The following is a 13,406-nucleotide window of genomic DNA, read 5'->3' on the forward strand; positions in this document are numbered from 1 at the left end:
TATATAAAATAGAATACTCTGTAACCACTGAAAATGCTGATGTACATCTAAATATACTGACATGAAATAATGTATTAAGTAGAAAAAAAGCTTAAAAATAGTACATATTTATATAATTCCATTTTTTTAAAGAGTGTGTGTGTGTGTGTGGCGCGCATGCAAGCACAAAAAAAAGGTATGGAAGGATATTCATCAAAACGGCAACTATAGTTACCCTCTAGGCAGTAGGATTACAGTTGATCCTTATTTTCTTCTTTATGCTTTTATGTATTTTCTGAATTTCTGAAATAAGCATGACATACTTTATAATTAGAACAGTAAAGCTATTTTAAAAAATGACAGCCATCGGCTGAAACAAAAAGATCAATCTTACCTCCTCTTGGCTAGATGAGGTCTACGGTAATAAGGGTCCTTAAGCCTACAAAATGCCATACTTGGAGAAAGCTGCAAGTGTCTCTGTCCCAAGCAATACTTAAACCCATCTCAAGTAATTAAGAACATTTCAGGGTTCTACATATCACTGTGAGAACTTTGCCATGAACCCATAAAGTGTTAATTGAGAGAACTCTCAAACAGGCATTCATGGATTTGTCACCTAAGGCAACTAAGTAATTAAAAAGGTGAGGATCTCACTGATAAAATTGGTTGCCTATGGGATAGGGGACTGGGTGGCAAGAGCACAGAAGTGAGAAGGATGATTTTCCTGTATAGTCTTTAGTATCTTTTGAATTCTGAACCATGTGAATTTACTGCCTCCTTAAAAATAAACAAAAATTTAGGCTGGGCACCACAGCTCAGGAATTTGAGGTTACAGTGAGCTATGATGATGCCACTGCACTCCATCCTGGACAACAGAGCGAGAATATATCTCAAAAAAAAAAAAAAGGAAAAAGTAAAAAATTTTATACCATTCAAGTCACAATATTTGGGGGTCTCAGGGAAGGGCCACAAAGACATAAGAGGGCAAATATAAACTAGAACTGGGAAGATGGGGGGAGCAAACAAAATATAATTTATTAATAGTGAAATTTGTTTTTATATTCTTAAGTAAAAAATTTTAATACTTCCTCTGTATTTATATTACATTATACTGTGTTCTTTGATGTTTTGCTTATGGGAAATATCAAAATGTCAACCATTGTTTCTATTAAAGGTCTTTAATGATATTGCATTTTAGACCTATAATGAAACACGGTGCTCACTGCAGTTTGTAATGCATCTCATTAAATACATTAATAACATGCATTTCACTAAAAGGTCAACTTATTATGGGTGAAGTTTAGCTTTCCTTTAATCACTTCATTTAAAGCTATGGAGCAAACTCTAAAAAAGACAATAGAGAGGTCCTGTTACAGAAATGCTCTCTCAATTCTCCCAACCATCCAAATCAGTTATGCTTATTAAGAAATAATTGTTAGTGTTTTTATGTGGGATAATGGTATTATGATTTTTTAAAAGATCCTTATCTTTTAGACATACATGTTGAAAGATTTACTGATAAAATGAAAGAATGTCTATTATCTGCTTCAAAACAGAAGGGCAGGGAGTTAGTATAACTAGAAGACTGGCAGCCAGGCATGGTGGTTCACACCAGTAATCCTAGCATTTTGGGAGGCCAAGGCAGGAGGATTGCTTGAGGTCAGGAGTTCGAGACCAGCATGGGCAAGACAAGACCCGGTCTCTACAAAAAAATAGAAAAATTAGCCTGCCCTGGTGGCGTGCACCTGTAGTCCCAGTTACTAGGGAGGCTGAGGCACGAGGATTACTTGAGCCCAGGAGTTTGAGGATGCAATTGAACTATGATGATGCCACTACACTCTAGCCTGGGCATGACAGAGCCAGATCCCATCTCAAAAAAAAAAAAAAAAAAAGAAAAAGAAGAAAGATTGGCCATGAGTTGATCACTGCTTAAGCTGGTGAAGGTATATGGGGGTTCATTGTACTATTCTCTCTACTTTTTTTTCTTTTTCTTTCTTTTTTTAACAGATTCAGACTGAAATATTCTCTCTACTTTTATATTGGTTTGATACATTCCATAATGAAAAATTTTAAATAACTCAGGCTGAAATTTCCTTAAGTAACTTGCTTTCTTCCTTACATATCATTGACACCAACATAAAAGGCTCACCTCCTAACACTGCAGAGCATTTCAGAAGAAAGAGAGAAAAAGCAAACCTCTTTAGAGAAATGGTTTATGCACAGAAAATCCCTTAATTTTGTTAAGGTTACTTCATGACTTACCATTCATGCAGCCACTGAAATATCAACAGATTTCTCTGAAATCACTTCACAATTCAAGAGTTTAAATTACCAGTATATAACACTTAGGTGATCGGGGACTAAATTTATGTGTATAGGGTGGCGAGGAAGATTTAGTTTCTGAAAAGTAGAGTTTAGGGTGCTGAATGTACAAAGGCATGGCGCTCAGGAGTTTACTGTGGCGAGAATATAGCTGGAAATCTGCTATTTTAGAGGCAGAAGTTAGAGCTATGAGATCAAATGACAGTGTCAAGGAGAGAATACATATAGAGAAAACACAACCTGAGGACAGGACTCTAAATGCAATGAAATTTATATTGAAAGTATAAAAGAAGAGCCTGAGAATGGGAGAGATTTGAAATGCAGGAAAACCCAAATAACATATGTAGTGGCACCAAAGCCAAAGAAAAGTATTTCAAGGAAAGGTTAAATGCTTCAGGAAGGCAGTAGTGGGGTTTGACAATAAGGAAATCTGTAGCCACTTTTCCATAGTGTCATAAGAGGCTGAACCTGAATTATAAGTATTAGTAGATTGTAACACTACCCATTTTCCAGAACAAATAGTTAGTATGAATTCTACAGGGAATCAGAATACTAATAAAAAAAAAAAACACAAAAGACAGTGGGGATGATGGTTACTTACACTAATAACAATGAAATGAACATTCCTTGTTCATATGGTTGAACGCTGCCAAAAGCCTCTTTCAGCGGAAAAAGATACCCATACCTAACATTTATGGCATGATGTGTGCCAGACACTGTGCTAATGCTTTATATTGATTACGTTCTTTAATCCTCACAACCATATTATCCCCATTTTACTGTGAAGTTGAGTAATTAGCCCAAGGTCACATTGCTAATCCATTGCTGAGATGAAATCTAAACCCAGGCAGTCTGACTTTAACTACTCTGTAAGACCAAGTAAATTGAAAAGAGATTTAATTAAAGACAATAAGTTCTATTAATAGTTTGTTCTAGGCTTGGTACAAATTCAGCCTGTGTTGCACACCAGCCATATAGCACAGTATATATTTGTCATCCAGAGTAATGTAGCTGAGAAATTTTTCTTAAATTACATTTGACAAGACAGGCAAGTACATACAACATATTATTTCATGTTGCCAAAAGAAAATTGAAACAAACAAAAATTAGCTACCCTTCTGATGCACAGAAATTCTGGTTATTAGAGAATTCACTATCCTCCCATCTTTGAATATGTGATACCAAACATATCACATGTTCCTTTCTTCCTCCTCCTCCACCACAAACCACTCTGTCAGATTAATAGACATCTGTCAGATTAACTGAATTCACCAATGAGGCAAAGAAACAATTGATTAAGTACAAAAAGATTTAAAAGATCAGAACAAAATAAAATTTAAACAACATTAGAATGGCTAAAGAAATTAAACGGTATCCAAGAATAAGAATGAATCCATTATACCAGACACTGACTAACCCTTAAAAATCTGTATTTTAAGATGAATAAAAAAAAAAGGAAAAGGCTCAAGCAAGAAGAATAACGAATAACAAGAGAAAAGGTTTTATTGTGAAACATTTAAGACATTTAATCTAGAGCAGTCTAGGTCTCATTCCAAAGGCATATCAGGAATTGGGGTACTAGGGCATTAAAAATAGCAGCGAAGTGCTCCAAAAATCTCAAAAAAAATTGAAAACCATCAATCTATTATCTATTTAAGGGAGGAAGAAGGCAAAGATGGGGGAGGAGGGCATAAAAGACCCACCCTAACAGATTATTCAAGGTTCCTGGAAGGATTCCCCAGACTTTTCACACAGGAAACAGACTTCAAGTATGACAGGACACAAAACCTAAAAACTAGACTCTAGGAAGTCACATTCCTAATAAAACAGGTATTTTCCCACAAGAAATGTCCAATGAATTCCCTACCCTAGAAATCCTATTAATTTATCGTGAATGGTTTAAGGTGATTCTACCTAGAAGTAGATGCCAAATTAGATGCCCTCCTCGGGTCAAGTCCCTTCCAATTCTTAACTCCATGATAATTAAAGTTTTAAAGAGCAAACGAAAACACTAAGTCAGCGTACAAATAAGAAACAGTGATTCCGCCTACGGCCATACGACCCTGTACACACCTGATCTCATCTGATCTTGGAAGCTAAGCAGGGTCGGGCCTGGTTAGTACTTGGATGGGAGAAACAGTGATTCCAACCACAGTGCACTCATTCCAAATCCCCTTCTGCCCCAGTCCTTCAGTGCCACTGGGCACACAGGCAAGCAGCACATAGCAGGGAGTGGTGCAAAAGGAAGACACCTAGATCATAAGACAGAAAAGCTGGAGTTTTGTCTCTACCATGCAGGAACAAGCTCTGCAACTTTGGACAAGTTATTGTGGGCAATAACTCAGTTCTCTCATCTATAAAATGAGGGGACTAGGAATCAAATAATCTCTAAATCCTTTTCTCTTCTAGAATTCTTTGACTTATCGTCAGCAATTCTCTTCCAAAACTTGTTCCTCCCTCCACGCCACCCAAAGAAAAATGAATAAGATTATCTTAACGCGTTGTTCTATAATAAAAACCTCCCAAACAAAGGAAGACGTCTTTTAAGCACATGATACAACCAACTTAAATGAACTGAATTTAGTCATTCTTTCTCTTTTGTCTATACCAGTGGGTTTTTAAGTATGTTCCCTGAGCTTTAAAGAAGTTAACTCAGGGACCGGGCGCTGTGGCTCACACCTGTAATCCTAGCTCTCTGGGAGGCCAAGGCGGGCGGATTGTTTGAGCTCAGGAGTTCGAGACCAGCCTGAGCAAGAGCGAGATCCCGTCTCCACTAAAAATTAGAAAGAAATTAATCGGACAGCTAAAAATATATAGAAAAAATTAGCCGGGCATGGTGGCGCATGCCTGTAGTCCCAGCTACTTGGGAGGCTGAGGCAGAAGGATCCTTGAGTCCAGGAGTTTGAGGTTGCTGTGAGCTAGGCTGACGCCACGGCACTCTAGCCCAGGCAACAGAGCCAGACTCTGTCTCAGAAAAAAAAAAAAGAAATTAACTCAGAAAGCCAATAGGAAGGGGGAAGGGAGAGAGAGGGCAGGTGAGAAGAAAGCAGAATAGATGTGGCTCAAGCACCCAGTCCATTTCAGTCAAAGCTGTCTTCATTTGACAAAAGTAGTTCTAAGTATCTCAATAGGGAATAAGTAAGTACTCTTACTATTTTTCAGGGCGCTGGCAAATTCTGGGCCACCTCTGTCCTTGAAAACTGGGAAAACATCTGGTTGAGGAAGTTGGTTGGTGGTCAACAGAGCTTTTTGTAGTTTGATCCTTCCTTCCAAGAGCTGGTCCCACAGTGCTGAGAAAGAAAAAATAATCCCATCCCTCAATTATAAAGTCTTCCAGGGGGTGCGGAGTGGTGGAGAGACAGGAAATCATACCAGTCTCTAAGCACCACAGCTTCTATCAGTTTTATGCCATGGAAACAAACATTCTATCATAGGAAATAAATTCAGTATCTTCGAAGCAAGTATTTGCTACATGAGAGCAGGAATGCTAAAACCCAAGGAGAAGAGAAAACACTCTTCTCTTCGATCTCTCACAGTTGCGGGAAGTACTAGAGCAGAACCGGCTAAGCAGCTCAGTGCAGAAATGGCTGGCTAAGCATAGAGGAATGGGGCTTTAGGCCTCTGGGTAAGTAGGGCATGTCACAAACTAATTGGAAGGAAACAGGAGAGACAGAACAGACAAAAACAAACAAAAAGTAGACCGAATGCAGATACTTTGAAGAATAGGTAGTCAGCAAAACCATGTACAAACCTATCTGGTTCTTCACAGCTCTTCCTTTCTCCACTTCCTCAGAAACTTTGACACTGGAGAAGGTCATCACTACACCGTCGTCTTCACTGCTCCTGTCTCCGCCAGCTCTGCCTTCCTCACTCTCGCCCTCCAAGTCTTCCTCACTGTCCCCTTCTTCCATGCCACTCTCCTCCTCTTCGTCTTCCTCCTCCTCACTGCTCCCAAGGTCATCCATTCCCTCAGTAAATTTCTCAAAGTCACTGATGTTCTGGACACTGAAGCCCAGTGTTTCTGCAGAGCGGCTTCTGCTCTTCTTCCTCCAGGCCAGACTGCTCTTGCCATCATCACCACTGTCCTGTTCCTCAGCGGCACTCAGGTCATCCTCGTCAGATTCCTCCAGACCCAGGCCCTCTGAATCTCCATCTCCAGACCCTTCCTCATCAGATATTTCCTTCTCTGAACAAGAAGGGAGGGAAGAAAGAGAAAAATGGGTGTTACCTAAAGAAAAATACCAGGCCATATCTTTCATCTTAACGAAAGCACTATGGCACCTTTCAGGGGGAAAAACATGTATTATTGTATCCAATTCAACAAATATTTATTACACATCTACTGTCTCTAAAATGCTAAGGAGGAAGCAAAGATGAATAGAACATGGGCCCTACCCTACGAAAAGTTACAGTGGGAATGACAGACTCACAAAAACTACAATTCAAGAAAGAATTAAAGGTGCTTTGACAAAATTTCTCCCTCCTGTTGGTTATCGAATTTCAATAACTCAGAATATTTTAACTGTGGGGCAAGTGACTTTAAGCAAGGCTACATATAAGGAAGAGGTAGTATTTGGTCTGGACCTTTACCAGTTAAGATTTCAACTGGTGTTTGGATTACCAGTTTTCCCAAACCTGCATCTGAAAAAATGTATCTCTGTCAAAACTGTGCACCCTATTTACTAAATATTTATTAAGCACTCATTATAAGATAGGCTAAGGAAAGACAAATAGAATTTAATGCCTGCAGGGAGGAGTTCATAGTCTAGTGGGAGTGGTAGATATGTATACCAATAATTCTATTACAATGTCATTAATACACTGTATATAGAGAAGGAACCACCTAACTCTCCTGGAAAGGTGAGGGATGGCTTCATGTGGAGGAGCCATTTATAATCTTACTTATGAAGCAAAAGGAAACAGCTCATCAGACAGCCAAGGGGGAAGAAAAACAGGAAACAGCACTGGAGTGCAGAATGAACAAGAAGTGGTGGGACATGAGCCTAGACTCTAGAGAGTTGCTCAGGGACCCAATCAGGAAGGGTCGTATCTTCCATGAGAAGGAGTTTCAACTTGATCCTATAACAGAGTGCTAGTTAAGGCTCCTGGATTTATTTATGCTTAGCATCTCTCTCGATACCTGGAGGTTTTTTACTATTTATTCAACCTATTACATGGTAGACCGTAAAAGCTCCATATACTGCAAGCATGATTATTAGATACAGTGATCAATTGCCAATAACATCCTTCAATAAAATAAAGATTTTATGAAAACATGATGGGTCTTCAGTACTTCTTTACAGAGGTATAAACTTAAGACACAGATAAAACTGTCAAAAATATAAACACAAAAACTACATACAAAAACAGTTAACAGAAATAATCCATTCAATTCTTCAATGTGTGCCAGTTCTTCAGATTAAGAAACATTCATACAGAGTAGTAGTTAAGAGTGTAGATCTTGGAGTCAGATTGTCTTCATTTAAATCCTGGCTCTTCCACCTACTAGCTATATGACCTTGAGCAACTTAACCAATTTGCCCCTCAATTTCCTTATCTGTAAAATGGGGATAAGTAATACCAACCTCTTGGACTACTGGGAGGATTAAATGAGATGATACATGTTAATGACAATGGCGATAACATTTTTTGAGGACATACTGCGTCCCAGGCTCTTAGAACTTAAATTATAGAGCTAAATACAGTGCCTGACACATGGTAAGAATGCAATAAATATTATCATATTGGTCTCATGATTGGTTCCTTTATCAGTCTCTAGGCAAAGAATATGAAACGAGCTTATCAGGAGCTCCCAGAACTACATCAAGGACTAAATCATAGATATCATAGCCTGAATGCTAGTTCCTTTTATATTATCTGTGGATTCTTAAACATGACACTCTGACCTCTCTAAAGGAAAACAAATCACATCCTCTCAATAATCACCACATCTGGCCCCTTCTTCCAGCCTAAGAAACTTACAATTCTTTAAAACTATAAGCTTACATCCTCCAAACTCTCTTGCAGGGAAAGAAGAACAGATTATGATATTTTTATAATGGCAAAAAGTGAGTTTCACAAATAACTAATATTATACAGTGATTCAATGCAGGCCTGAAAAACTGAAGGAAAAAGGTCAAAATTCAAGAGCAGCATGCTCATCAGACACAATGCTTTGTCAATACATAGCCCTCTCCGATACCCACTATGCACTGCCTTTTTCATTCCATTTTAGTGTGAACATAAGGATTATATAGCAACTTAACCACTCTTGGCTTTAGATTCCTTATAAAGTGAAATGAAGTTACCTCTACGGCCCTTTCTACTACCAAATCAATGGCCTCTTCTACAGTAATAGGTAGGGCACAGAGACTAATCTTGCAGATACCATCCAGAAAAAAAAATTTTTTTTAATCCTAAAAAATTAGGTAAGAAAAGAGTTCCATACAAATATGTCTACTCACCAGATGAACCTGGCAGAGTCTGCTCCCAATGGTCTGCTTTCCAAGCTTTTCTAGAGGTGGTCTTGCCAGAATACCTTTCATCTGTGTCCAAGAGGGAGGCTGATGCCAGTTTTCTAATGCTACCCACTGCCAGGAAATCACCTTCCCCATCTTCCCCTTCATCAAATCTGTCAATCACTCTCGCAGCAGTGGCTGTTGGAGGAGGGGGAAAAGTAATCAGAATCTGCAGGTTAGAAGGAACTTTAATGTAAACTTCGTTCAACCCTTTCAACTTATACTTGAATGTCCTCTGTAAAATCCCCATCAACTTCCAAGAACAGGAAACTCATTACCTCCCAAGGTAGAACACTGTCTTATTGCTGTTTCTGAACAGAAAGCTGACTCCCTGCATCTACTAGTGGGATATATTTCTAAACCTTGGATCATATAAAACTAGTCTAATTCCTCTTCCATGTGTGACAGTCACTCCAATATCATAATAAGATCAGCCATCATGTTCTGTCCTCACTCTGTCCCATCCCTCAGAGAGTTTTCCTCACTTATCCTGGCTAAACAGCCCCCAGTTCCTTCAAATCATATTCCTAAGACACGGTTCGGCACTCACATTTATCCCTCATTCTCCCTTCCGCACATTTCTCTGACTCATGTCTAAAGCAGGATTACTCCCAGCTAGACCTGGAACATCAGCTTATAGAACAGCAGTCCCAGTCGTCAGCCCCTGAGCAAGTCTCTTGAGACCTTAAAGAGGACTAAACAGCACCAGAGAATCCTACTTCTTCATTCTCCAAGTTACTTCTTAGGGGCGACCAAAGTGAAAAACAACAACAAAAAAAGACGGCAGTTCCTTTGCCTCCGTTCTAACCAAACACCAGTAAGATAACTTCCAACTTGCTACGAGACTCTTTAGCTCCCTCCAACAGCCCTCGACCAAGTTAACTCGAAGACCAGCAGCTCCTTGCCTGAGTCCTCCGTCTGTTCAGCCCGAGCACCAAGTTTAAAGTGCGCGTAAAAAGACGCCGAAGCCCTCCTCCCGAGCACGGGAGCAACCCTAGCGGGCGGCAACTTTCCTCTGCGCAACGAGAAAGGCAGTAGGCCAGGCGGCGAGGCCCGGCGGCCGGGCCCTCACACGCCGCCCGCGAGACCCACCAGGCCTGCCCCAGTCAGGCCTCACCCTCCTCCGGGTCGGCCTCAGGATCCGCCTCGCGGGGTCGTGGGTTCAACAACTGTTCCAGCTGCAGAGCCAGGGGCTGCGGCCCCGCCATCGTCACCAGGTCTCAGTCCGCGCTGCGCGCGTGAATGTGCTCCTCAAGCCCCGGCCCAGACGCTCTCTCCCAGCCGGGTCCACTATCCCCGACACCAACTCGCAACACAGTCAAGGCACGCGAGCAAGCCGCCGTTCTGCTCCGGGCCGGCAACTTCCGGGAGAAGCGCGCCGGAGGGGGCGGGGCCTGCGCGTCACTACGGGCGTTGCTAGGATGAAGGCGGAAGCGCGCAGAAGGCTTAAGCCTGGGGACTGTAGCAGTCCGAACGCGCGTGCGCGTGCGTTGAAGGGGCGTGCTTTGAGACGCGGGAGCGCGCGGGAGCACGTGACAACTTCTGGCGTAGAGAGGAGCTTGCGATGCGCGCGGTCCGTGTGCTTTTGCATAAAATGTGACTCAAGATTTGTGCGAGATTTGTTTAGGAATAAAGCGTAATGTAGCCGGGGCCCACAGTGGCTAATTTGGGAAGGAGGAAAGAGTAAGGGGGAAGCTTTTCAAACCGCGGGTGCACATTCGGGCACTTACAGACTGCGACCCAAAACAGGTTTCACATTTCACAAATTAGAGGTGTCTGGGGCCAAGCACACAGCCCCCGACCTTTGGCGGCCAGGATTTGGGAATCCTAGGTCAGGAATATGCATGTGTAAGTGTGCGGCGGGCTGCCAGCGTCTTTATTAATAGGAATACTTAAGAATCACCATGGCTGCACATAAATAAAGATCGTTTCTGTAGCTTCTCCAAATAGCCTTGCCTGAACAGGGAAAAGGAGATAGGGTGGGGATTACTCTACTGCACACCCCTCAGTATTGATATCTTTGCTGTTCAGAGATGAGGGCATACTCGGACACCTGAAACTGGTGCACAAATGCAGAAAAACTCAGGTCCACCGTAAAGGGGGTAGACTCAAAATATAAAGACTTAATAGGATAAATTTAATTGTACTCAGGCACACGGAAAGATATGATTCCTTTACATTCTCTTTCCTTCATCAAACATTCTCTGACTGCCCACTGTGTGGCAGGCACTGCTAGATAAGATACAAGATGAGTAAGTTAGATTCTCTCCCCATGATGATCAGCTTAGGGGGGCAGACAAACATGTAAACAGAAACTAAAATAAGGGATGATAAGTGTGAGTACAAAATGATCTATCCCTCCAGTATCTGCTGGAGGTCACCTGTAGAGACCCAGAACCCCCTAAACAGAAACTGCCTCAAAAGGATCCAGAAAAGAGACACTAGTGGTGCACGGTGGCTGTGCCTCTTTTTGGATACAGCCCAGATTAGCTGAATCCTACAGCTGAGAAACTAGGGAACCCTCAGCTCCCCAGTGTTTCCTGTGGAAGCCTAGGGAAAAGAAGATCCCTGACTGTCACAATCTTCATATGCCCTTAGGGTCAAGAACAATGAAAGGACACCACTTTAGTGTGGCCTGTCTTATGTCCCATGTGGCTCTTGAAAAATGAAGACAAGGGATGCAGAGGGGCAGGAGAACCCCTCTTAAGGCAAACCCTCTTAGGGGTGGAAGGAAAAGAATGCCAGACTAGCTAGAGGGCTTGGGTGAAGAAAACTGCTTTTTACCATCGGTAAGAGAACTCAGGCTAGTCTGAGAACAGATTTTGGTTTTTGTTTTTAAACATGTCCTCTATAATTGCAGTCTTGTGCCTGCATCCAGGCATCCAGAGCAAAAGTGTGCTCCTTAGGCCTAGGCAACGTGCCATTGCCCTGAGCTTCAAAGGACAAAAATGTTTCTCCCATCCCACATTTAGGAAACTACCTCCCCCAATCCTCCTCTCTTGCTATTTTGGGCACTAGCTTAGAAAGCTGGCCTTCAAGGTAAAGAGAAGAGAGAAAAGGGAGAGGGAGGTGAGGCAGTGCAGAGACTACCTCTAAGCTGTCATGCAAACAGGACACTGCTGGCCAATTTGGGGGCTGTGCTGGGCAAACAGTAGAAAATGCAGTAGACCTGTTTACCTATTCTCCCTTCCCTGTCCTGGTCCCTACTGACTAGGGAAGCTGTTTTAGCAAGGAATCAAGACCACTCAACTACTATTGTCACACATCCCAGGGCCCCCAAAATGCTTCCCCTGCCTTCTTATCCCATACTGGAGGTAGGAAGAGGACTGCAGGAATGGAGGAAAGAGGAAAGAATTCTAAGACTCAAGATGCAACTAAGAGAAGTTGAGGTACAGGACAGGGGAGCAAACTCTCAAATGCTGTCTCTGGGGGCCCCTCCCTACCTGCCTTCTAGTGTCTTGAGATGATGGGGGAGGGGTTTCCTGATGGGGATAGGAATGGAGCTGGAAGATGGACTGTGGGAGGGATAGACTAGACTATACCTGTCTAGAAGAAATCTCAACCTGTGACTGCTTTAGAGATGAGAGCAGATGAGAGGAGCAGGGAAAGCAGTCCCCAAACAGAACAGTCCTCTCCAGAGAAGGCTGGAGGGTCTCCCAGTTCACAGCCGTCTGCCATGTAAGGGCTGCAAGGTTGCAAGGTGGCAAGCGGATATAGGAATAGCAGAGGATGGGCTTGGGTGACTTTAGACCCGCTCCCCTAGTTGTCCCAGACAACTGTCTGTTCACTTGACCAGAAGTTTCAAGAGTTTAGGAAAACCAGGTTGGATCTGCCTCTTTTTTCGGACGCCATCAACCCCCAGGTCCCAGACCCCTGGCAATGCCTGTCCGGCTCTCCGTGCATTCCATTTCCCCACTATGTCTCACCCCAAAGCAGGCCCCCAGCCTCGGCCAGCCCAGAGAAGTTGGGTGGGTGAGCTTCGGCTCCCTCGCCAGAGCAGATGGCGGCTCCCGGCTGCCGGAACCCTGAGGGCAGGTGGCGGGAGGTACAGAGGTGGCCGCTTTAAGATGGCCGCGGGGAGAAGCCAGGCTGCCAAGCCTGGCCGGAGACGAGGCTGCCCTCCCGGGCGGGCGGGAGGGGACCACAGCGGCCCTTCCCTCCGGCTCCCTCGCCTCTCCCGGGAGCTCCGCATAGGGATGGTGCGGCTCTTCCCCGCACCTCAGGACCAGAAGTGGGTAACGGGGCAAGGATGGGGAGGAGAACGGTCCCTGACATTTCCACACGTCCTCCTCCCGGGCCTTGGGCTGCAAATTTGACTGCGGAGCGTTGCCACCTGTTCGGGTGTTCGCTGAGATTCAGAATACCGCGCCGAGGGGAAAGACTGCGCGCTGCCACGGAGTTAGAATTGAATCTACACCGTGTGCCCAACTCTAAAACGCTTCTTTATCAAACACCCCGATTCCACAATAAAGCTGCTAAATAATTCAGCAGCCTTGATAGGAAAATGCAGCTTCCCAATGAGCATAGTTCAGTTAAATGAATGTCTTTAAAGGGGGGTGGGGAGTGGTGGCTATAATAAATAAGTTA

At 43.1% G+C, this 13,406-nt stretch overlaps 1 protein-coding gene across 1 annotated transcript in view; it reads right to left on the reverse strand.

Annotated features, from left to right (window-relative positions):
- The window catches only part of AATF (apoptosis antagonizing transcription factor), a 101,570-nt gene extending 91,306 nt beyond the window's left edge, over window positions 1-10,264 (reverse strand). Inside the window, exons 1-4 of the mRNA XM_012648696.1 lie at window positions 9,937-10,264; window positions 8,766-8,957; window positions 6,053-6,487; window positions 5,454-5,591 (exon numbers count right to left, since the gene is read on the reverse strand). Coding sequence (XP_012504150.1) covers window positions 5,454-5,591; window positions 6,053-6,487; window positions 8,766-8,957; window positions 9,937-10,027 — 856 coding nt within the window. The 5' untranslated portion in view covers window positions 10,028-10,264. The remainder of the gene's footprint in view (window positions 1-5,453; window positions 5,592-6,052; window positions 6,488-8,765; window positions 8,958-9,936) is intronic.
- Between the last annotated feature and the right edge of the window lie 3,142 nt (window positions 10,265-13,406).

The sequence above is a fragment of the Propithecus coquereli genome, unplaced genomic scaffold (genome assembly GCF_000956105.1).
Source record: "Propithecus coquereli isolate 6110/MARCELLA unplaced genomic scaffold, Pcoq_1.0 Scaffold291, whole genome shotgun sequence".
NCBI lineage: Eukaryota > Metazoa > Chordata > Mammalia > Primates > Indriidae > Propithecus > Propithecus coquereli.